The sequence below is a fragment of the Budorcas taxicolor genome, chromosome X, assembly GCF_023091745.1.
Source record: "Budorcas taxicolor isolate Tak-1 chromosome X, Takin1.1, whole genome shotgun sequence".
NCBI classification, from domain to species: domain Eukaryota; kingdom Metazoa; phylum Chordata; class Mammalia; order Artiodactyla; family Bovidae; genus Budorcas; species Budorcas taxicolor.
The window spans coordinates 10,489,038-10,511,556 of record NC_068935.1 but is presented as its reverse complement, the minus strand read 5'-3'; the positions used below and the strand labels follow the sequence as shown (position 1 = coordinate 10,511,556).

The window sequence follows — 22,519 nt, the reverse complement described above, 5'->3', positions numbered from 1 at the left end:
TAATAATATACTAGTGAGGTTACAAACTTTCTAATCTCATTTAAGTTCACTCACAATTTTGTGATGTCAGCACATGAAACAGAAAGCCACAAAATTAAGATCTCAGTACAATTCCTAGGTTTGGTGATGCCAAGGGAAGGTTGAAGAATGATTTCACAAAAAAAAAGAATTGCAGATGAATAAATAAAGATGAGCCAGTGTGTCTCACTATATATGTACCCACAAACTGGCACAAATTCCAGTGCCACAGACTTGTCACATTAGGCAAATTATTTTACCACTCAGGGCCCCAATTTCATTTACAAAAACAAGGTGATTGAAGGCTTAAAATTCTTTCCAATCTACACATGAGTCTATGAAATGATTAAAACTATGAACATGTGTCTCAAGAATTTTTCAGTTTTACTAGATAAGGAAGAGCAGCTATCATAGAAAATATTGAATAGTCAGTTCTCATGCATGATTAAACTTGAAAGTACTTTGAAAAGCATGTAAGATGTGGCAAATAACCATTTTTGCTGTTCAGTTCAGTTCAGTCGCTCAGTTGTGTCCGACTCTTGCGACCCCATGAACTGCAGCACGCCAGGCCTCCCTGTCCATCACCAACTCCCGGAGTTCACACAAACTCATGTCCATCGAGTCGGTGATGCCATCCAGCCATCTCATCCTCTGTCGTCCCCTTCTCCTCCTGCCCCCAATCCCTCCCAGCATCAGAGTCTTTTCCAATGAGTCAACTCTTCGCATGAGGTGGCCAAAGTACTGGAGTTTCAGCTTTAGCATCATTCCTTCCTTTGGAAGGACTGATCTCCTTTAGAATGGACTGGTTGGATCTTCTTGCAGTCCAAAGGACTCTCAAGAGTCTTCTCCAACACCACAGTTCAAAAGCATCAGTTCTTCGGCGCTCAGCTTTCTTCACAGTCCAACTTTCACATTTTTGCTGTAGTCTTTCCCAAATACATCAACATAATCTGATTCTTCATCTCTCCCTAAGATTGCAAAGTTTCCTCCCACAGTTTTGCCTACAGTTTATGGGTTATGTTTTGGCTTCAAAAAAATCTGTGAGAGCCACTAAATTTTTATCTTTTCTCACCACTCCCCACTCTAGGAAGATTAAACCAGGGACTAATCTCAGGTCTCAGACTAAGCCCTTGTTGCTGTTTTAGCCAGTGTCTGTAAAGTCCATCGTTTCCTCAAAGTTAGGAACCTTTGCATTTTGATTGGCCAGCTACATACAAGACGCCGTTTCCAGCAAACCCTCGAAGGTATGCGTGCCCATTCTCGGTAAAAAGAAGGTCAATTCAGCTGTTCTTTCCTCTCACCTCCTAGAGACAGCTTCAGAGGTCTCAGGCCCTTTAACTTAATCTCTTGCCCAGCAAGGGAGAACAGCCTTTATTGAGAAGTTTGCAGTTTCATATTTTCCTACAAAGTCCCGACATTTGGGATCAGCCTGAGCAAAAGGATCACTACAATTGGTTTTGTTAAATTCAAGAACCGAGACACTAATCGTTTTGTTTTACGCACAGTGACGAATGCGAACAATATTAGAACTAGGGGAACGTCAGCCAATCAGCTGATTTTAGCAGCAACGGCCGGGCCCGGGCGGGTGGGGCGCGCGGCTCTGAGGAACTGAGTTTGCGTCAGCGTCAGCGCGCGCACCGCCTCGCGCCAGTGAGCTGTGACTCAACCAATCAAGCTTCAGCAGAGCACGGGGTTCCGCCCCGGCGCCAGCCGCGTCCCCGCGGAAGCGCATGCGCGGGGTGGAGCCTGTTTATTTGAATCTGAGAGCTGGTGTTTGGAACCCGGAGGATTTGGGACCCCGGAGTGTATGAGGTGAGGTACTTTTAAACACAAGGCAAAATGGGAGCTCAGGTACCGAAGAGAATTAATCTCCTGACTTCTGAGCAAGGCAGTCCTCCAAGGTGTCGGGTTTCCCCCACACCAGGAATCTGCCCAGTGGGTCCGTGGTCGCGGCCAGGTTTGCTCCCTGTTGCAGGCTGTGAGAGAGGAGTTCTTGGGGAGCGATGGGACAGTTCCATCAGAAGGGGCCAGAAGCAGGTCGCCCGCCCTTCTTACGCAGGAACCGAGGAAACAACTGGCAACCTGGAACTTCCTGGTGGTCTACACACACGTATTGCTCTCCTTCCTGCTCCGGCCTCATCTGTTCTAGGGAGGTGGGGTTGAGTGTCATTACGACCATTCCTTTCGTTTTTCCCATTTGCAGCCCCAAATTTAGAAGTCATTCTGGCTTTCTCTCTTTTTCCCTACATCCAATTCTTTTGTTATGGCCTTGATCAATCTCCTTCCAAAACATTTCACGATTACAATCATCTTCTGTCTCTCTTACTGTTTACACTTTAGGCCAGGTTCAGACCACACTCACATCTCTTCTGGCCCTTTGCTAAACTTTTTAAATTGTCTGTTTCCACTCCTGGACTCCTGACATTCTATTCTCTGCGCTGCAGCGAAAACGATTTTAAAACAAATCAGATGGTATCACTTTCTCTTAGTTGCCTATGACACTTAAAATCCAGACTCCTTGTTTTGGTTGACAAACCCCAATATAGCAGTCCCTGTCTGCCTTTCTGACTTTGTCTCCCACTACTCTGTACCTCTTTCATGCCACTACTCATCCTCACCTCTTACTGGTGGTGTTGCTGTTTGTTTAACACGCAAAGACCTTGCTTCAAGATCTTAGTATGTCTTGCTCTTTCCTCTCTGTGAAATACTCTTTGACCAGATCTTAACATATTTGGTTCCTCCTGGCATTTGAATTTAGCTTAAAGGTCACATCAGAGAGGCTTTCTCTGAACACTTGTTCCACAGTAGCTTGTCACTGTCACCTCACCCCCCCCCCTTTTTTAAAATCACACCACTGTATATTATGTTCACTATTCGGAGAAGGCAATGGCAACCCACTCCAGTACTCTTGCCTGGAAAATCCCATGGATGGAGGAGCCTGGAAGGCTGCAGTCCATGGGGTTGCTGAGGGTCGGACACGACTGAGCGACTTCACCCTCACTTTTCACTTTCATGCATTGGAGAAGGAAATGGCAACCCACTCCAGTGTTCTTGCCTGGAGAATCCCAGGGACGGGGGAGCCTGGTGGGCTGCCGTCTATGGGGTCGCACAGAGTCCGATGTGACTGAAGTGACTTAGCAGCAGCAGCATTAGTTATTTACTTATTTATTGACTCTCGTGCGCCTCCCCATCCCACCCCCGGTAAGTTTCACTATAGCAGAGGCCTTGACTTTTATGATTTATCCCTGATAAGTAGAACTGTGCTTGGCATATAGATGATGCTTAGTAATTATTTACTGAATAAGTGAATTAGTGAGGCATGTTTCTGTTCTGAGAATCCTTAGCTTGGCAACCAGTTTGTCTTAAACTTTGCACTGACAAGGCAGGCAGCATTAAAGATTAAAAGCAAAATCAAGGCAAAGTGGAGAGAAATAGGAGTGGAGAAAATAACATTGAGTTCATGAGATGAATTAGTATTAGACTCACTTATGTGATATAGCCATTTTAGGAGAATTTGTTATGTTCCCTGTACTCTTACCATCTTTTCTCCCCCCTCCCACAGGGCCAGTTCAGCTGGTGAATGTTACCTTGGAGAGCTGTTTCTCTCTGTTCCTCTTTAAGTCAAAGGGCTTTTTGAGAAAGTTAACCTATAGATTTTGTTGCCTGGATTGCTGTCATTTTTTATTGTGTACTTGTATGCTAGGTGCTCTGTCTTTGGAGTAAAAAGGGAGTAACTGTTTGGCTGGTTAGTGACACCTGACACTTGTTTTTGTATAGAACATGTGCAGTAATGTCATCTCAAAAGAAAGTTAACTCTTGGGCACGAAAGAGGACTTCACAGGATAGTAGTAGCTATCAGACTAGACTTTCAGCCTGGAGAGTAAAAGAGGACCTAAATGACTCAAAGAGCATCTCAAAATGTGGACAGAACAATACTGTGGAAGATTGTGAAGGTGCTGATGGTCAAACAGAAAACGCTCTGCAGATAGCATTGAGATACTTTGAGAAAGGTAAGAGATTGTTTTCCTTGTGTAAGGCCTGTTCCTGTGAAAAAATTCTAGACTTTGTTGGTAAGGATTTTTAAAGGAAAGCATATTTTTGCTCATTCATGATTTTTGTTTATTTAATGGACATTTATTGAGCACTTAACTACATATCAGTATGCTAGGTACTAGGGATACAATAACAAAGAATGTTCCGGCAGAGTGGTTTTCAAACTGTTGCACATTGGGATTAAATTACCTCAGAATCTTTTTCTTTTAATATTGATTTATTTGACTGCATCACGGATGCAGCTTTGTCACAGGAGGTGCTCGGGATCTTTGTTGTGTCATATGGGGTCTTTCATTTCACAGACTCTCTAGTTGTGGCACAAGGTCTCAGTAGTTCTGCAGCACGTGGGATCTTAGTTTCCTGACTGAGAATCGAACCCGAGTCCGCTGCATTGCACGGCAGATTCTTAACCACCAGGGAAGTCTACCCGAGAATCTTTAGAAACCACTGGTACCTGGCATCCACTCTTAGATTTTCTGATTTTATTAGTATGGGACACAACTTGGGCATTGGAATTTTTCAACAGCTCTAAGTGATTCAAATGTGCAGGAAACCTTGTGAACCACTGTCTTAGTTATTGAAAACAGCTTAGTCTTAAGTTCAGTGCTTTTAGTTAGTTTAGAGCAAAGGAACCAGGGCAGGACTCAGTTTTCCTGCTGTCAAATATTCTAGAGTTTTAAGGGCTTTGAAGGGTTTTTAGGAAGACTTTTTTTACATAAAGGTGTTCGTTTGAAGTAGTCTAATTGTAACTGTTGAGGCTGAGGAGTGAGAGAGTTTTAAAGTTCTCACTGTTTACTATTGTTCCTCTTTCAGGTCCCATTAAAACTTCACAGAATAAAGAGAAACACTTGAAAACTGTGGAAAACGTGGCATGGAAGAATGGGTTAGCTCCAGAAGGAATTGACATTCTATTAAGTGTGGCACTCAGTGGCAAATTTGGTATGTCACGGGGATAAATTTTTCAGCATTAGTTTTGCCTTTCAGAATTTGAATTACATTGTTGATTGGAATCAGATGCAGTTAAAGAACTGTATATTTTTCCTATTCTCTTCATAAAACCAATCTAAGATTATACAAACGGACCTTTCTTATCTCCAAACTTCGATTGTGGCTCAGCTGGTAAAGAATCTGCTTGCAGTGCGGGAGACCTGGGTTTGATCCCTGGGTTGGGAAGATCCCCTGGAGGAGGGAAAGGCTACCCACTCCAGTATTCTGGCTTGGAGAATTCCATGGACTGTATAGTCCACGGGGTCGCAAAGAGTCGGACACAACTGAGCGACTTTCACTTTCACTATGTTGAAACTACCTTAACGAAAAGTTTCTATGTGCATATGCTGAAAATGGCTAGTTATCAGTTATTTTTATTTTTCAAATGGATTCTTGTTACCAAATGCTTGGAAGCAATTTTTAGTATTTCTGTTAGGAAGGGTAGATAATAGTTTAAGTAGTGTTGCTGGAAGGCACATTAAGAGATCACTGGTGTACTTTATTGCCTTTAGACTCACTTATCAGTGACAGCAAGTTGCTGTTGATATTGTCTCCATCCCAGTGTCTGTGGCTTTAACTGTTAAGATGCTTTTTCTTTTGAGCAAATGCTTCCTTTTCTGTTCTAAGTTCATTTGTATGGGGGTGGAGGTGGGGAATCTTAGAAAGAAATAGTATCTGTCCATTATTCTTTTCACTTGAGAACCTTTTAACCTACCTTTATCCAAATTTAGACTTAGAGAGTATTTTAGCCCTTGAACATTCTCATTTTAAATGTGAGGCAACTGAAGCCCAGAGTGGTTAGAGAGACTTGCTTAATCTCAGAGCTAAAACTGGGGAACTCTGGTCTCGTTACTCCCCTTCTAGTGTTCATAGTGCACCACACTGCTATCAGATTTTCTGCTTTTTTTCTTTAAGACAACTATCAAAATTGGATACTGAATATATCATTTTGCATATTGGGTTCCTTTGTGCATATCCTATCATGTTTGCAAGGGTATGTGTTAGTCCCTCAGTCGTGTCCGACTCTTTGCGACCCCATGGACTATAGCCCGCCAGGCTCCTTTGTCGATGGGCTTCTCCAGGCAGGAATACTGGAGTGGGTTGCCATTTGCAAGGGCATATGTGTTTATTTTAAAGGAACAGTGCATGACTAGCTGAATTCAGTATATGACTTCCAGATATTTTAGTTCTCTATTTTTACCTGATTAGTGCTCTCTGTTTTCCTAGAAAGTTAAATTTGACCTAATAAAATTGGTCTTCTTATAAGTGGTTTCAGATTGTTTGCTTCTAACAAATATCCATGAATTCATATTTAACTAATTAGTGTCTATCGAGAACAATTCTATCTATTCCTTCTCCCCTTAAAACATGTATAGAATGTACAGATGTTTTCTACTTTGGAATTTCTCTTCTCTTTTATGATATCTCAGAAATGAACGATTAGGTTTTCGTGATGTTTGCTAGGTCTTGTAGCAAATGCATGTGTTTTTAAAAATGCATGCCTCAGGCTTTGAAACTTGTATATAACAATTTGAAAAATAATCTCTAACTTTCCAGTCTAATTTCATTTTTCTATTAAGCTGGAATTTGGAGACATTAAAGGTAGCCTCCTTAATTGCTTTTCTCCTTCTAGTTATTTCTATAATATCCCCCATCACTATTAGATCTTTGTCTGTAACTCCTTTGCTAAGTTGAAATGCATATTCAAGGGCAGGTATGCTAGAAATGTCATAATTAGGTACAAAGGGACTTTGTACTCTTTAGTAATTAAAAAGTCACTGGGAAGTAAGAACAGAGTCAATATAGGACTCTATTCAACAAAGAATTCTCCCCTTGAATTTGGTATATGTATAAAGTATTAGTGGTCAGACTGTTATAAACTTTACAAGAATTGGGGGAGGGGAATAGGGGAGAAGAGAGGTAAAAACAGGAAATCACTGAGTGGAAACCAGAGATTTTTATTCTTATGATTCATTATCTGCCATCACTGCTTCCTTTTTTCAACACAAAATGATGGGGTAGAAATTGATGAGACACATTGTTGTAGTTATGTGGGATAAGTAAATCTAGAGAACATGATGACTAAAGTTAGTAATATTGTATAGAATATTGGAAATTTGCAAGAGAATAGACTTTAGGTGCTCTTATCACAGAGAAGAAAATGGTAACTATGTAAGGAAATAAATTGTTGATCAGCTTGACTATAGTAGTCATTTTACTATAATAGGTATACAGTATCTGCCAGGTGTTTACATGTTCAGTTCAGTTCAGTCACTCAGTCATTCCATGTCCATCACCAACTCCCGGAGTTCACTCAAACTCATGTCCATCGAGTCGGTGATGCCATCCAGCCATCCCATCCTCTGTTGTCCCCTTCTCCTGCCCCCAATCCCTCCCAGCATCAGAGTCTTTTCCAGTGATACAACTATATAAATAGTTGTAAATACAATGTAAATGCAGTGTAAATAGTTGCCTGTGTATGCCTAATTCAAGCTTTGCTGTTTGGAACTTTATGTAATATTTTTTTAGGAACACTTTCTGTGTTTAGTTGAATTCACAGATGTGGAACTTGAGGATATGGAGGGCTGATTATAACATATCATCATGTTGTGCATCTTAAATATATACAATTTTTACTAAGGAAAAAAAAAAAAACAAGAGGTCTGCACCTGTAGGAAAATAAAAGACATGTATAAGATGTTTCTGAGAATGCTACTTATGGGTGAAGTTAAGAACAGTGTTATCTTTGTGAATGGATGTGATCACCATGGTATAGTGCATTTAAGACAGTGTTTAAAGACCTGTATATTTCTAAGAATGCTACTCTCGGGAGAAGTTGAGAACAGTGTTATACTGAATGGATGTGATTACCACACTGTAATGCCTTTAAAACATTGGTTAAAAACACATGTATCCAAGATACTGTTGTGGCTTCTACTTGTATGAGAAGTTGAGAACATTAGTTTTTCAGTGAATGGTTCTGATCACCACAGTATAATGCAAATAAAACAATGTTTAAATACAAAAAGAAATTGATAATATATGTATATATAAAATTATTGAAGCCTTAATAAGCAGAAGCTGATATAGGGTGTATATTAAGACAAAGCTACTGGTCACATCACTTCTATTAGCAGATGGGAGAATAGCATGGAAGACAGAGAATGATGGAAAGATTGGACCAATATAGAATGACAGTACTACCAGCTAATAGGGTAGTTGTTTCATTCTGGTATCCTTCCCACTTTTGGGGCATGGATGGAGAATACAAATGCATCTGTCTGTTCTTAAATGTAGCAGCTGATGTAAGATGTCTTACAGTAGATTTAAATAAACCAGAATCTATTATGCCATTTTTAAAAGTCCTTGAAATTTTCTTAGGAGTAAAACAGTATTTTTGAGATGTAATTCATATACCATAAAATTCACCCTTTGGAAGCATATGGGGTTGGTTTTGTTCTTCTTCTTCTTTTTTTTTAAGCATATCCATGGAGTTGGGTGGGCTTCCCAGGTCTGCCTACATTGCAGTCTGTCTACAATGCAGGAGACCCTGGTTCAATTCCTGGGTCAGGAAGATCCCCTGGAGATGGGATAAGCTACCCACTCCAGTATTCTTGGGTTTCCCTGGTGGCTCAGAAGGTAAAGAATCTGCCTGCAATGTGGGAAACCTGGGTTTGATCCCTGGGTTGAGAAGATCCCCTGGAAAAGGGAAAGGCTACTCACTCCAGTATTCTGGCCTGGAGAATTCCATGGACTGTATAGTCCATGGGGTTGCAAAGAGTCAGACATGACTAAGTGACTAAGCACAGCACATAGAGTTGGGCAATCATCACTACTATCTAATTGTCCAAACATTTTCATCCTTCCAAGAAGAGATCCTGTATTCATCCTCCATTGTTAGATAGAAATATTAGAGCCAGAGAATCTGCTTTGTAGTTTATGTTAGAAGTTAAAGGTACATTTTTGTTTCAAACTATGCTTTGTAATGATGATAAGAGTTATTTCTGCTGCTGCTGCTGCTAAGTCACTTCAGTCGTGTCCGACTCTGTGTGACCCAATAGATGGCAGCCCACCAGGCTCCCCCGTTCATGGGATTCTTCAGGCAAGAACACTGGAGTGGGTTGCCATTTCCTTCTCCAATGCATGAAAGTGAAAAGGGAAAGTGAAGTCGCTCAGTCGTGTCCGACTCTTAGCGACCCCATGGACTGTAGCCCACCAGCCTCCTCCATCCATGGAATTTTCCAGGCACTGGAATGGGTTGCCATTGCCTTTGCCGTAAGTGTTATTGAATATTACTTTATTGCCTTCAATGTAAAGGGAAAGTTTTAGGACCAAGAGTTAATTACAGTGAAGGGACAATCAAGACCCTAAAATGTAGTTTAATTTGGACTTTGTCTACTTTCTAGGGAGTGCTGTAAACACTCGGATATTCAAGTGTATGATTCCAGCAACTCTAATATCAGAAGATTCTGTGGTTAAGGCGGTCTCCTGGCTTTGTGCTGGCAAGTGTTCTGGTAGCACCAAGGTAATTTTTTTTAAACACTTTGATGATAAGTCCTTCAGAGCCACTTAAGCGCTGGCAAGGAAGAGCCACTTATGAAGTAATGGCAGTGGCCTTTTGTGCAAAGCTTGTAGTTTTGGAACAATATAGCTTGATGCAAGAACTCTGTTCAAATAGAAATTTTTACTGAGAAATAAAATCTATTATCCTTCTTTGTGCTAGAGGCTTCTAAAACAGTCCTGAGGGGGGTAATTAAGCTCTTTTGTTGCCAGTTATATTTCTCTAAAGATAAGCATTTTGTTTCTCAATAGGTGCTTTTTTATCGTTGGCTGGTTGCAATGTTTGACTTCATTGATCACAAGGAGCAAATTAACTTGCTCTATGGCTTCTTTTTTGCTTCATTGCAAGATGATGCACTGGTAAGTAAAAATTGAACAGCATTATGCATTGATCAGTGATACGTGCTTGTATATCGATGCACCATATGTGCTTCAAAGTGCCAAACAACTTTCCTTACTTATTTTAAAATGTATGAAACAGGAAGATGTAATGAGTAGCATAACGAACACTGTTATACCCGTCTCTCAGATTAACAAATGACATTTTCCCCACATTTGTTTTTTATCTTCTTTTAAGGAAATAATTGTTACAGATAGAATTGAGTTCACATTGGAGTCTCTTTGCTGGTCTAGAGCAGTGATTGCCATCTTTTCCCTTTTAAACCACTTCAGCAGGGTCCTTTGGGTCACTTATTCTACAGTTTCTTGATTAACACTGTGAAAACCTCATCAGAATTAATGAGAAGGAGAGGATTACTTTTCATGAGATGCCAGTGGACTGATTTTGATTAAATAGCATAATTAGTCCCATTGAAAGCATTAATAACTCTAAGAAATCAATCTACTGTCCACCTGGAAGTCTTTCAAGGACCATCAGTAGTTCACAGACCATGTGAACCATTCATCTAACAGAACTTCTCTTGCTTTGGGGAAGGGAGAGAATTCATTTATTGATTTCATTTTCAAAAATTGACTATGTTTGTTGCATTATATGAGACAGTGTAGAAGATTCAAAGATTAGCTGAGAGTTTCTATATTCCAGGGGTTTGTAATCTATTTCAGAGACTAAGGGAAGCACAAAGAATTAAATGACAGCGCGTAAGTTCTATTATCAAAGACAGTGTATGTTAATGTGAGGATAATAATTGCTGTGATATTTCCAGGAAGAAAAGAACACTGTAAACCAGAGTGATTAGAAAAAGCATCATAAAGTACGTGGGCATTGAACTGGGCCATGAAGGTGGAGTAGGATTTGAGATTTGATGTTTGATATGACAGGAACATTTCAAGCAAAGTTGTGAACTGTGTAAATTGTGTTTTAGGAAACCTTAAATATATCAGACTGACTAAATTGCAATTGATGTCAGGCAGTGGTGGGTGGTAAGGCTGAAAAAATTGGGTGAGGAAAAATTGTAGCGGTCTTTAAATATGATGGTAAGGAATTTGAACTTTATCCAGTGGGGAAATCACTGAAAAACTTGGGACAGAACATGTTGAAAGCAACATTGTAGGAAGTTGTATCTAATAATGCCAAACATTATGAATTAGGGTGGAAGCTAGAATCAGGAAGACTAGTTAGGAGACTGACATGATGATGATATCCTAAACTTAGCAATTCTCAGATATGCTCTGTGGATCCTTTGATGCTTCCTGAGAAACTTCCAGGAGGTCTCAGAGGTTAAAATTATCTTTATAGCGATATCAAGATGTTAATAGCTATTTTCACTGTGTTGACATTTGCACTGATGGTGGATAAAACTGCTGACATACTCAGGGCAGTGAGTCCACACTGTAGTAGGGTTTGTTGTGTTCTTTACTGTAATAAAAAACAAAAATGCAAGTTTTACTTAATAATGTCCCAAATGAAGCAATAAAGATTAATTCATTAATTATATTAAACTTTAACCTGTGAGACATATCTTTAATATTCTGTCTGGTGAAATGGGAAGTATCAATAAATCCCTTCTGCATATTAAAGCACAACAGTTGTCATGAGGGTTAACATTTATTAACTAATGTGGGAGTCATTGAACTAGTATTGGAGATACAAATATGAGTAAGAATAAGTTAACTATTGTTCTTCCCATATGGCGCTAGTAGTAAAGAACCCACCTGCCAATGCAGGAGACATGAGATATCCGGGTTCAATGCCTAGGTCGGGAAGATCCCCTGGAGGAGGGCATGGCCACCCACTCCAGTATTCTTGCCTGAAGAATCCCATGGACAGAAGAGCCTGGTGGGCTGTGGCCCATAGGTTGCAAAGAGTCGGACACAACCAAATCAACTTAGCACATAAGTTAACTATAAGCTTCATATAGTTATATGAGCTTTATGTACCATGCGCCAAGTGCTTTAGACAGTATTTCACCAACTCTAAGATGACATCAGTTTTAAGATGCATCATTATCTTTTGAACCATTACAATGAGATATTACCATTAAAATTGTTACCTGATACTGATTTTAGGATTAGTTTTGTTTTCAGAGATGTTAAAATGTAGAAAATGAAATGTCAGACTATGTATTTTTTTCCTAGTTCTGAGGGTCTGAAAGTTCTTTTTATTCTTAACCTCAATTCAAAATAACCATTTATTTAGCACCTACTATTTTCTATACTGTGCTCTCTAGTGTGGTAGCCACTAACCTCATGTGACTAAATGAGCACTGGGAATGTGGCTAGGCCAAACTGAAATGTGCTGTAAATGTAAAACACACCCAATAAGAAGTGATTTGAACTCATTTAAACCTCTTTACAGCCTTTGTGACATATACACTTTTATCCCCATTTTAGAGAGGAGGAGTTTGAGGCACAGAGAAGTCAAATAATTATCCAGGGTCATGTGACTAGAGGCAGGATTCATGGGAAATGCTATTCCCATTTTAGAGATGAGACAACTGAGGCTTGGAAAAGTTATGTAACTTTGCTAAGGCAACCTACCTAGTCAGAGCCTGAGCCTTGAAGATCTTTAAATGTAGTAGGAGAGAGAAGTACAGTGTGATAAATCCTGTGATAGTATCCACAGAGTTCCATGGGAATATAGAGGAGCGGTATCAAGAGTAGGGATCAGGGTTAATGGAGGAGGAAATGGCAACCCACTCCAGTATTCTTCCCTGGAGAATTCCATGGACAGAGGAGCCTGTCCTCTGTAGCCTCTGTAGCCTGTGGGCTACCATCCATAGGGGTTGCAAAGAGTCAGACACGACTGAGTGGCTATCACTTTCACTTTCAGGGTTAAAGTTATAGGGATTTCTTTTCAATAGGAAGAGAGATATGGGTGTTGATGTCCATAAATTTGTGAGTTAGTAAGGGATGTGATTGAGGGAATTCCTGCCCAGTGGTTTTAGTGATTTTTTTTTTCTCAAATTTTCACTCAAGTAGGAGGCAAGGTCTTCTGCTGAGAATGAGGAAGAAAAGATAGAATGTTAATGTTTGAGAGTATACATTTTGAAATAGCTCTTGGTGGAAATAGAGATAGATTAAGAGACACAGTTCTGAAGGCCCACATAAGGTTCAGTTCAGTTCAGTCGCTCAGTCGTGTCCGACTCTTTGTGACCCCATGAATCACAGCACGCCAGGCCTCCCTGTCCATCATCAACTCCCGGAGTTCACTCAAACTCATGTCCATCGAGTCAGTGATGCCATCCAGCCATCTCATCCTCTGTCGTCCCCTTCTCCTCCTGCCCCCAATCCCTCCCAGCATCAGAGTCTTTTCCAATGAGTCAACTCTTTGCATGAGGTGGCCAAAGTATTGGAGTTTCAGCTTTAGCATCATTCCTTCCAAAGAAATCCCAGGGCTGATCTCCTTCAGAATGGACTGGTTGGATCTCCTTGCAGTCCAGGGGACTCTCAAGAGTCTTCTCCAACACCACAGTTCAAAAGCATCAATTCTTCGTCGCTCAGCTTTCTTCACAGTCCAACTCTTAAGTTTAGGGAGCACGAATTTGTGATGTTACTAATGTCAAGGGTCGTAGTTCCTCCAGGGTGGGACACGAAGGCAAGAGAGTGACTGAGCTAATGGATCAGTAAGTCTAGAGAGAAGAGGGAGAAGGTGAAAACTAAAGAGAGCAGATTGGGAGCACAAACAGCTGAGTTTCAGGTTGCTTTGATAACATTAAAGGCATGTATTAGTATTAAAAACTGGAATGATAGAAGTTGTAGCATTGGAGTTTAAGATTGCAGGGGGGCACTGGTTCAATGTGATGACAGGATTTAGAGTGACATTGGGGTGAGTTGTTGAAGACTAGAGTAAGGGAATGAAGGTTATTGTAATTGAAATTTTCCGTATCCTATGGATTTGTTGTTGTTGCTCTTGCTGCTCATCTATCAATTACCAAGTGATATATGTTGAAAATCTCCCACTCAGAAGGCAGACTTGTCAGTTTTTCCTTAAAAAGTCCTGTCAAATTTTGCTTTATATATTTTGAGTCTATTATTAGGTAAAGGCACAATTATAGTTTTCATATTGTCCTGCTGATTCAAACCTGTATCATGAAGTAGCGTTTTAGAAATGCTTTTCATTTTAGTCATTTTGTTTGATATTGACATTGTCAATTCAGGCTTTATTTTGGCTAGTATATTGCTTGGTATGGACATGAACTTGGGCAAACTCCGGGAGGTAATGAGGGACAGGGAGGCCTGGTGTGCTGCAATCCATAGGGTCACAAAGAGTCGGATACGACTTATCAACTGAACAGCAACAACATTGCTTGGTGTATTTCGATCTTTTGGTTTTTTTGAAAAATCTTCCTTTGACCTTATGTCTTAGACACTTCCCCATTCCAGCATTCTTGCCTGGAGAATCCAATGGACAGAGGAGCCTGGCTGGCTACAGTTCGTAGGGTTGCAAAGAGTTGGATATGACTGAAGCAACTTAGTGTAGCACAGATTTTATTTTTAAATCCTGTTTAATGATTTTTCACTTTTGCCTGGAAAATTATTTACCTCTGTAGTGATTATTGATATCGTAGAAATAAGTAGGAATACCTTATTTTTAAATTTTATTATTTTGGGCTGTGCTGGGTCTTTATTGCTGCAGTCTTTGCTAGAATTGCAGGGAACAGGAGCTACTCTGTAATTGTGGTATGTGGGCTTCTCTTGTTGCTCAGGACAGACTCTAGGATGCACAGACTTCAGCAGTTGCAGCTCCCAGGCTCTAGAGCACAGGCTCAGCAGTTGTGGTGCATGGGCTTAGTTGCTCCATGGCATGTGGAATCGTCCAGATCAGGAGTGGAACTCCTGTATTGGCAGGTGGATTCTTTACCACTGAGCCACCAGGGAAGCCCTGAGATCTCTTATTTTGAGCTTTCTAAGTGATCTGCTTTTTTTCTGATTCTTTCCCTCATCCCTCATATTTTGGATTGATTGTGGTTTTCCCCCATTCTTGGTTGGAAATTACATACTCTGTGTGTGGTGTTGCTATTGTACCTATTTTAATATGCATATATAGTATAAAATGTAGAATATATAAAAAGTCATCCTTCTTACTGTTTTTCTTTTGTTTGGAAGATATAGTTATTTTTAATAAAATATGTCATTTATCATGTAGTGGGTTTATTTTTTAATGAATTAATAACTATTTATAATTTTTCTCAGTTGAAATCTTTAAGGTTTTCTTAAAGTCTAGAGGTAACCAATATCGTTATTTTCATCTTGAAAGATACAGGGCCCTAGAATGCTTTAACTCTGATCACATCCCTCCCGGATTGTACATATTATCTGATTTTAGCTCTGACTCTTCACCATCCTCCTCCACATACACACATAGTAGACATTATTATTTTCTTCACAGTTAATATTTGTTTAGATTTGCCCACATATTTGCCAGTTTCTTTGCTCATCATTTGTTTTTACATCTCAGACCTTTAATTGAGATTATTTTCCTCTCTGAAAATATTTTCTTTAGTTTTTTTTTTTTCTTTTTTTGGCTGTACCACCCAGCATATAGAACTTCCCTAACTGGGGATTAAACCTGTGCCTGCTGCAGTGTAAGTGTGGCGTCTTAACCTCTGGACCACTGGGGAAATCCCTAGAATATTCTTTCAGTAGAATCTTTTTATTTTTAATTTTTTAATTGAAGGATAATACAATATTGTGTTGATTTCTGCCATATATCAACATATATCATAGATACATATACATATGTCCCCTCCCTCTTGAGCCTTCTTCCCACCTCCCACCCCATTCTGCTGCTCTGGGTTGTCATAGTGCCCCAGTTTAAGAGTAGAATCTTTGATGGTAAATTCTGTCTTTGCCTAAAAATGTCTTTACTATGCCCATGTTCTTGAAAATTGGTTCTGCCTAATCAGGAAAAGAATTTGAAAAAGAACAGATACATGTGTAGGTAGGGAAAAAAAGAAGTTTGGTTCTGCTGTGTGTAGAACACTAGGGTGACAGTTAAATTCTCTCAGGACATTGACAGTATTATTCCGCTGGCACCTCCTTTCCATTGTTGTTGAATCAGTCTAATTGTAATATGTTGTTTCTTTTCTCTCTGAATACTTTTTAAAAGCAGCTTTGTGAGATTTAACTTACATACCATACAGTCCACTCAAAGTAAAATCTACTGGGTTTTAGTATGTTCAAAGATATGTGCAACCATGAGCAGAGTCAATTGTAGACTATTTTCATCACTTCAAAAATCTCATACCACTTGGGAAACCAACATATTCATGTGGCTTGCTTTATTGTGACCTTCTTACACTTAAAAAAAAAAACTCATACATTTTAGCTGTCACCTCTATCTTTCTGTTTAGAGGTCCTTACGCAACTCCTAGGGCTTTTGAGGTGGCACTAGTCGTAAAGAACCTGCCTGTCAATGCAGGAGACATAAGAGATGCGGGTTCAATCCCTGGGTTGGAAGGAATCCCTGAAGGAGGATATGCAACCCACTCCAGTATTCTTGCCTGGAGAATCCCCATAGTCAGAAGAGCCTGGTGGGCTACGTCACTGGGGTCGCAATGAGTTGGACATGACTGAAACGACTTTGTATGAATGCATGCAAGCAACTCCTAATATATTTTGTGTCTTTAGAGATTTGCCTATTATGGACGTTTCACATAAATGGAATCATACAGTGTGGGGTGATTTTTGACTGGCTTCTTTTAACTTACTTTACTTTTTACTTGAAAGCATAATGCTTTGCCTATTCTAGGTACCTTATATAAGTGGAATAATCCAGTATTTGTTCTTTTGTGTCTGGCTTCTTTCACTTAACATGTCTTCAAGGTTCATTCATGTTATAGCATATATCAGAACTTTGTTTTTATGACTGAATGATATTCTGCTGTATGTATATGCCATTATCTGTTGATGAACTTTTGGATTGTTTCTACCTTTTGGTTAACATGAATAATGTTGCAGTGAACATTGCCATCCAAGTGTCTGTTCAAGTCCCTGCTTAGAATTCTTTTGGATACATACTTAGGAGTTCTTTCAGGCAGGGACTGAACCTTTTTATAACCAAAATATCTAGCATTGTAAACTTCATAAGAGCAGGTCTTTTTGTCTGTTTTATCTACTGCTTAATAAATACTTTCATGAATGAATAAGATCTATTCATAAATGTTTGTCAAATAATTTCAGTATGCTTGAGTAGTTTTCATGATGCTGACTAAAGAGTTTCTTGCTCAGCATGGCAGGTGAGAAGGGGGCTTCCTTTCTTTTTCCTTCTTCTCTTTTAAAAATATTTATTGAAGTATCCCAGGTGGGACCAGTGGTAAAGAGCCTGCCTGCCAATGCAGGAGACAAAAGAGACGTGGGCTTAATCAGTTCAGTCAATTTTTATAAACTGAACACATTTGTATAAGTATTACCCAGAAGAAATAAGGATCCTAACTATAAAAAGCATTAAAAAAAGTTACAACTTGGGACTTCCCTGGTGGTCCACTGGTTAAGACTCCACTGCAGGGTGTGTGGGTTCAATCGTTGATCAAGAACTAGGATCCCATATGTCATGTGGTACAGCCAAAAAGTAAAAATAAAAAGTCACAACTTGATGGGCACTAGACTCTGTAGTGACTGAGGTGCAGTGGCTATTTGTCAGCAAAGCAATTGTAAAGTCTCAGATGCACATGAATTTTTCCTTTTTAGATGTGATTAAAGGACAGTGTCAGATAGAATACTGGAGCTTAGGGTGACACTTATTTTATACCCAACATGTATTGCTAATGGTTCACAGCATTCCCTGTGTTGCTCCGGCAGTAAAGAATCTGTCTGCAGTGCAGAAGGTCTGGATTCGATCCCTGGGTTGGGAAGATCCCCTGGAGAAGGAAATGACAACCCACTCCAATATTCTTGCCTCTAGAATCCCATGGACAGAGGAGCCTGTTGGGCTACAGTCCATAGGATCACAAAGAGTTGGACATGACTGAGTGACTAACACTTCAGCTTTCAATGGTTCATATCCTAGGGATGTGAGGCAGTGAATTTTTTTTTACAGAAAGTTACTATATTTTGTGTAGAATATGGCAGCTTGGTCATAATATGTATTCTTTCCTTAAAAAAAAAAAGATCCTATATCTAAATTCACACTTCTTATAAGTATGTTCAGTCTTTATCAACTCATTTCTAAGTATAGGAGTGACAATATGGAATTCTGTATTTTAAAGTATAGAGTCATAACTACCAAAATATAACTTTCTTTAAAAAAAAATCTTGGGTTTTGCTGCTTCTCTAGTCCCATTTAATAATTTGTTATTGTTGTTGTTCAGTCGCTAAGTCGTGTCTGACTCTTTGTGATCCCAATGACTGCAGTGCGCGAGGCTTCCCTGTCCTTCACTATCTCCCAGAGTTTGCTCAAACTCATGTCCATTGAGTCAGTGAGGCTGTTCAATCATCTCATCCTCTGTCGCCCCCTTTAATAATTTACTTTTTCAATTTCCTATATTCTAAAGTAGGTATTGGCAAATTTTTCTTAAAGGGCCAAGTAGTAAATATTTAGGTTTGAGCGTTATACTGTCTTTGTCACAAGTACTCACTCTGCTGGTGCAGTGCAAACTCAGCTACAAACAATAAACAAATGACTGTGTTCCAATAAAACTATTCATGGTGACCAGCAGTGGGCTGAATTTGATCCACAGGTTGTTGTTTACCCTTTCCTGCAATAGAATATTGTTTTTTGTCTGATAAACAGATATTGGGGTTTTTCTTTTATGTTTTATTTTATGGTTATCATTTTTTAGTGGAAAAAATGAACTGCTACTCTCTTGTCATGAAGATACTCTCCTCTGTTTTCTTCTAGAAGAAGTAACAGCAGATTTCCTATAAAGAAAAGGAAGTAAATATTTTAGGCTTGCAGGCCACTCAGTTTGTGTCACAACTGCTCAGGTCTGCTGTTGTAGCAGGAAAACAGGCATGGCCAGTACATAAATGAGTTAGTGCAGTTGTGTTCCAGTAAAACTTGATTTGCAAAAATAAGTGAACTATAGTTTGCTGACCTTTAATCTAGAATAAAACCTCAACAAGTGGTCACTCAAAATGATGTGGTATAAGGAACCAATCCTTCAGTACTTTAAGCTCAGATTTACTGAGTGTGTGCTATTTTGCCAGACTGAGGTCTAAATGGCTAATTAAATTCTGGTATATTCACTGGAATATTAAGATAATTGAAAATGATCATTTTGAAGACCAAGTAACATGGGAAAATACTTTTAAGTGGGAAATCAGGATAAAAGTTTTAAGTTTATAACTTAATAGCTGTGGACTACTAGAAGGAAATGGCAACCCACTCCAATATTCTTGCCTGGAGAATCCCATGGACAGAGGAGCCTGGCAGGCTATAGTCCAGAGGGTCACAAAGAGTCAGACATAACTGAGGCAACTTAGCATGTACACACGCATTAGAAGGAATACATGAATTTTTGTTAGGCAGAAGATTCTGTTTCTGGTTTTCAAGTTTTCTGCAGTGTTGTATTCCAAAGATAACTTTAAAAATAGTGTAAGTGGGTAAGTGAAAGTCACTCAATAATGTTCAACTCTTTGTGACCCCATGAACTATACAGTCCATGAAATTCTCCAGGCCAGAGTACTGGAGTGAGTAGCCTTTCCCTTCTCCATGGGATCTTCCCAACCCAGGGATTGAACGTAGGTCTCCCACATTGCAGGCAGATTGTTTACCAGCCAAGCCACTCGGGAAGCCCAAAAATAGCATAAAGACATGCTAATTTAAACTATTGTTCAGTCAAGTCCTGAAGCCTTTTTACTTAATCATTGTAGGATTGACATTTAATGGAAATGCATTGTTGCTCTCTTCAAGATATATTGTCATTTTTTCTTTTAATTTTTATATTTTGACAGTGCCCTTATGTCTGCCATTTGTTATATTTACTTACCAAAAAAGAGAATGGTGAGTATTTTCATTCCAATTGTATTACATTCACTCTGTGGAATTAGCATTTGTATTGGCCTTTATACAGTTTTAATTATTAGCATTAGTTGTATGGCAAGGTTTTGTGGGAATTGCTTTTTAGTACTTTTACCTAAAAGCATCTGCTTAATGGCTTAACTGAGCAGGGTAATTATAGTCTTAATGTGGTGTAAGGAGAAGCTACATGGACAACGTTTCTTTTTATTCTGAATCACAAACTTCTTTTCTTTACCTTCACTAGTCAAACCATTTCGTGTGAGAAAACTGCTTGATCTTCAGGCCAAAATGGTAAGTACTCAACCTAAAATTGGCCAGTGTACTCTGTGCTAGGTATGGAGCTAGGCTTTGGGGATGTAAAAGTGAATGCATCATTATCTTCAAGAAACTTATTGTCTAGGGAGCTGAGTCGACAAAGTAAAAATCAGAATTAGACTGGGGTCAAGGGAGGAGTGATGATGGTGAGTAGAATTTAACTAGGCCAGGAAGGAAACGAAGGGCCCTCATGGCAGGGAACAGCATGAGCAAAAGCCAGGTAGATATCAAATAGCAGCAACTGTTTATGGAATTGGGTTGGTATGGCTGGAAATTAAGTGTTAGCGAGTAATAAAAAAATGACTATTTTATTAAAGTGACTAGCTTATGTATTCTGTGGCTGTGATCTAGGAAAGCATTCTTCTCTGGATGCTTAAACTTCAGTATATATCCTATTATCTCTTGTCCTTACAACCCTCTTGCCTTGTTATTTCCACTATACCTGCCAGGTAACAGAAGCTTTGGGTGTAAAACCGAGGGAGGTTGTGGTACCTATGCCTAATTACTGAAGCCTGCTGGCCTACATAGAGGCGTTCAGTTTTCATGAAAAACACAAACACATGTGCACATTTGTGCTTCCCCAGTATGAGGTTTCCTGTTGGTATTTACAATTCAGTGATTGTTTTTGTTTTATTAGGGGCTCTCCTGGTAGCTCAGATGGTAAAGAATCTACTCACAATGCAGACCTGGGTTTGATCCTTGGGTTGGGAAGATCCCCCAGAGAAGGGAATGGCAACCCACTCCAATATTCTTGCCTGGGAAACCCCATGGACAGAGGAGCCTGGTAGGCTGTAGTCCATGGGTTCACAAAGAGTCAGACAAGACTGGGCGGCTACCACTTTCACTTTCTTGTTTTATAGCTTCCTGTTTCGGTTTTTGAGTGCATACAGTATCTTCTGATAGCTCTCTGAGGATAGTAATAATAATGATTTTGTGTAAATTTAATTTTATTTCATATTAATCGGGCAGAGAAGAGAGAAAATATAGGGAAGAAGTAAAATATGGGAAAAGATCATAAAAGAGAACATGTCAAGTCAGAGAGGGTTGCTTTATGATAGTTGATTTAAATGTTTTGAGTTTCTGTTCCTCGATTTTCTATAGCATCTTCGTATAGCTATATCACATAATAAAATTAGGATCTGAATATACATTTAATCTTTTTATATTATTGTTACTCTTTTTTTCTTATTGGCCACAGAACTGAAAATTCTTGTTTTATTTCAGGGAATGCAGCCTCATCTCCAGGCTTTGTTGTCACTGTATAAATTCTTTGTTCCTACTTTGATTTCTGTATCTTTGCCTATGAAAAAGAAGGTAAGGGATTAAGGAGCAATAAGTCATATTTGGATAGAAATATGTTATTTTGAGTAAGTTAATTTATAGATTTTGACTAAAATGTTTATAGCATACTGTTTAAGATCTAATATTGTAGTGTTGCTTCTGAGAAGTTTTTTAGGGATTAACACTTCGTTTAGATTCTATTCAATGTTCTTAATAGATTGCTGATTATACTTTAAATGGACCTGCAATGGGGCAAAATATTTCATAATTAATTTACTTCAGTTAATGAGTTTTAGATTTTATACCGTTCCAACTTATGGATACCTCCTCTCATGTACTTTATATTCAAATTTTCAGATTTATTTTAAGAATTCAGAGAATCTGTGGCAGACCGCTCTACTTGCTCTGAGGTCAAGGAATCAAGGATTTCCTTCAGAACCTCTAAAGTTGATGTTAGCTAATGTCTATCCTATAAAAAGAGTAAGTATTTAAAACCCCAAGTAACTTCCACAGCCTTCTTCATTGTTAAGTTCAAACCATAAGGTTTCAGATGTTGGAAGAGATTATAGATATCTGAGTATATTTTAATTACTTTAATTAGGATTCTATGCAAACCACATTCAGACTCCATTCATTAGATCACCTTAATAAGTGCTTTTACATTTATAGTTTGTAATGTGTTTGATCCACTGATTGTTTCATTATCGTTCCTTTTTAGAAATGGAATTCTCACTCAATTATACCAGTGCTAAATTCCTGTAACTACAGTAAAGAAAGTAGAAAAAAAAGGATGAATCTTTCTGATTACTTCAGTAGCAATGGATCATTTCCACTGGAACAGCTTAAAAGCTTCCCTCAACTCTTACAGAACATTCATTGCTTAGAGGTATATAACTGGGCCACATGCTTATTTGCATAATCCATTTCATCTTCATGGCCTTTATT

The 22,519-nt window shown here is 39.1% G+C and overlaps 1 protein-coding gene across 1 annotated transcript in view; it reads left to right on the top strand.

Annotated features, from left to right (window-relative positions):
• Positions 1 to 1,806: 1,806 nt before the first annotated feature.
• The window catches only part of CENPI (centromere protein I), a 52,780-nt gene continuing 32,067 nt past the window's right edge, over positions 1,807 to 22,519 (top strand). Inside the window, exons 1-10 of the mRNA XM_052663480.1 lie at positions 1,807 to 1,830; positions 3,796 to 4,028; positions 4,885 to 5,010; positions 9,465 to 9,583; positions 9,871 to 9,978; positions 19,912 to 19,960; positions 20,223 to 20,269; positions 21,518 to 21,607; positions 21,932 to 22,054; positions 22,293 to 22,460. Of these exons, the coding sequence (XP_052519440.1) occupies positions 1,826 to 1,830; positions 3,796 to 4,028; positions 4,885 to 5,010; positions 9,465 to 9,583; positions 9,871 to 9,978; positions 19,912 to 19,960; positions 20,223 to 20,269; positions 21,518 to 21,607; positions 21,932 to 22,054; positions 22,293 to 22,460 (1,068 nt within the window). The 5' untranslated portion in view covers positions 1,807 to 1,825. The remainder of the gene's footprint in view (positions 1,831 to 3,795; positions 4,029 to 4,884; positions 5,011 to 9,464; positions 9,584 to 9,870; positions 9,979 to 19,911; positions 19,961 to 20,222; positions 20,270 to 21,517; positions 21,608 to 21,931; positions 22,055 to 22,292; positions 22,461 to 22,519) is intronic.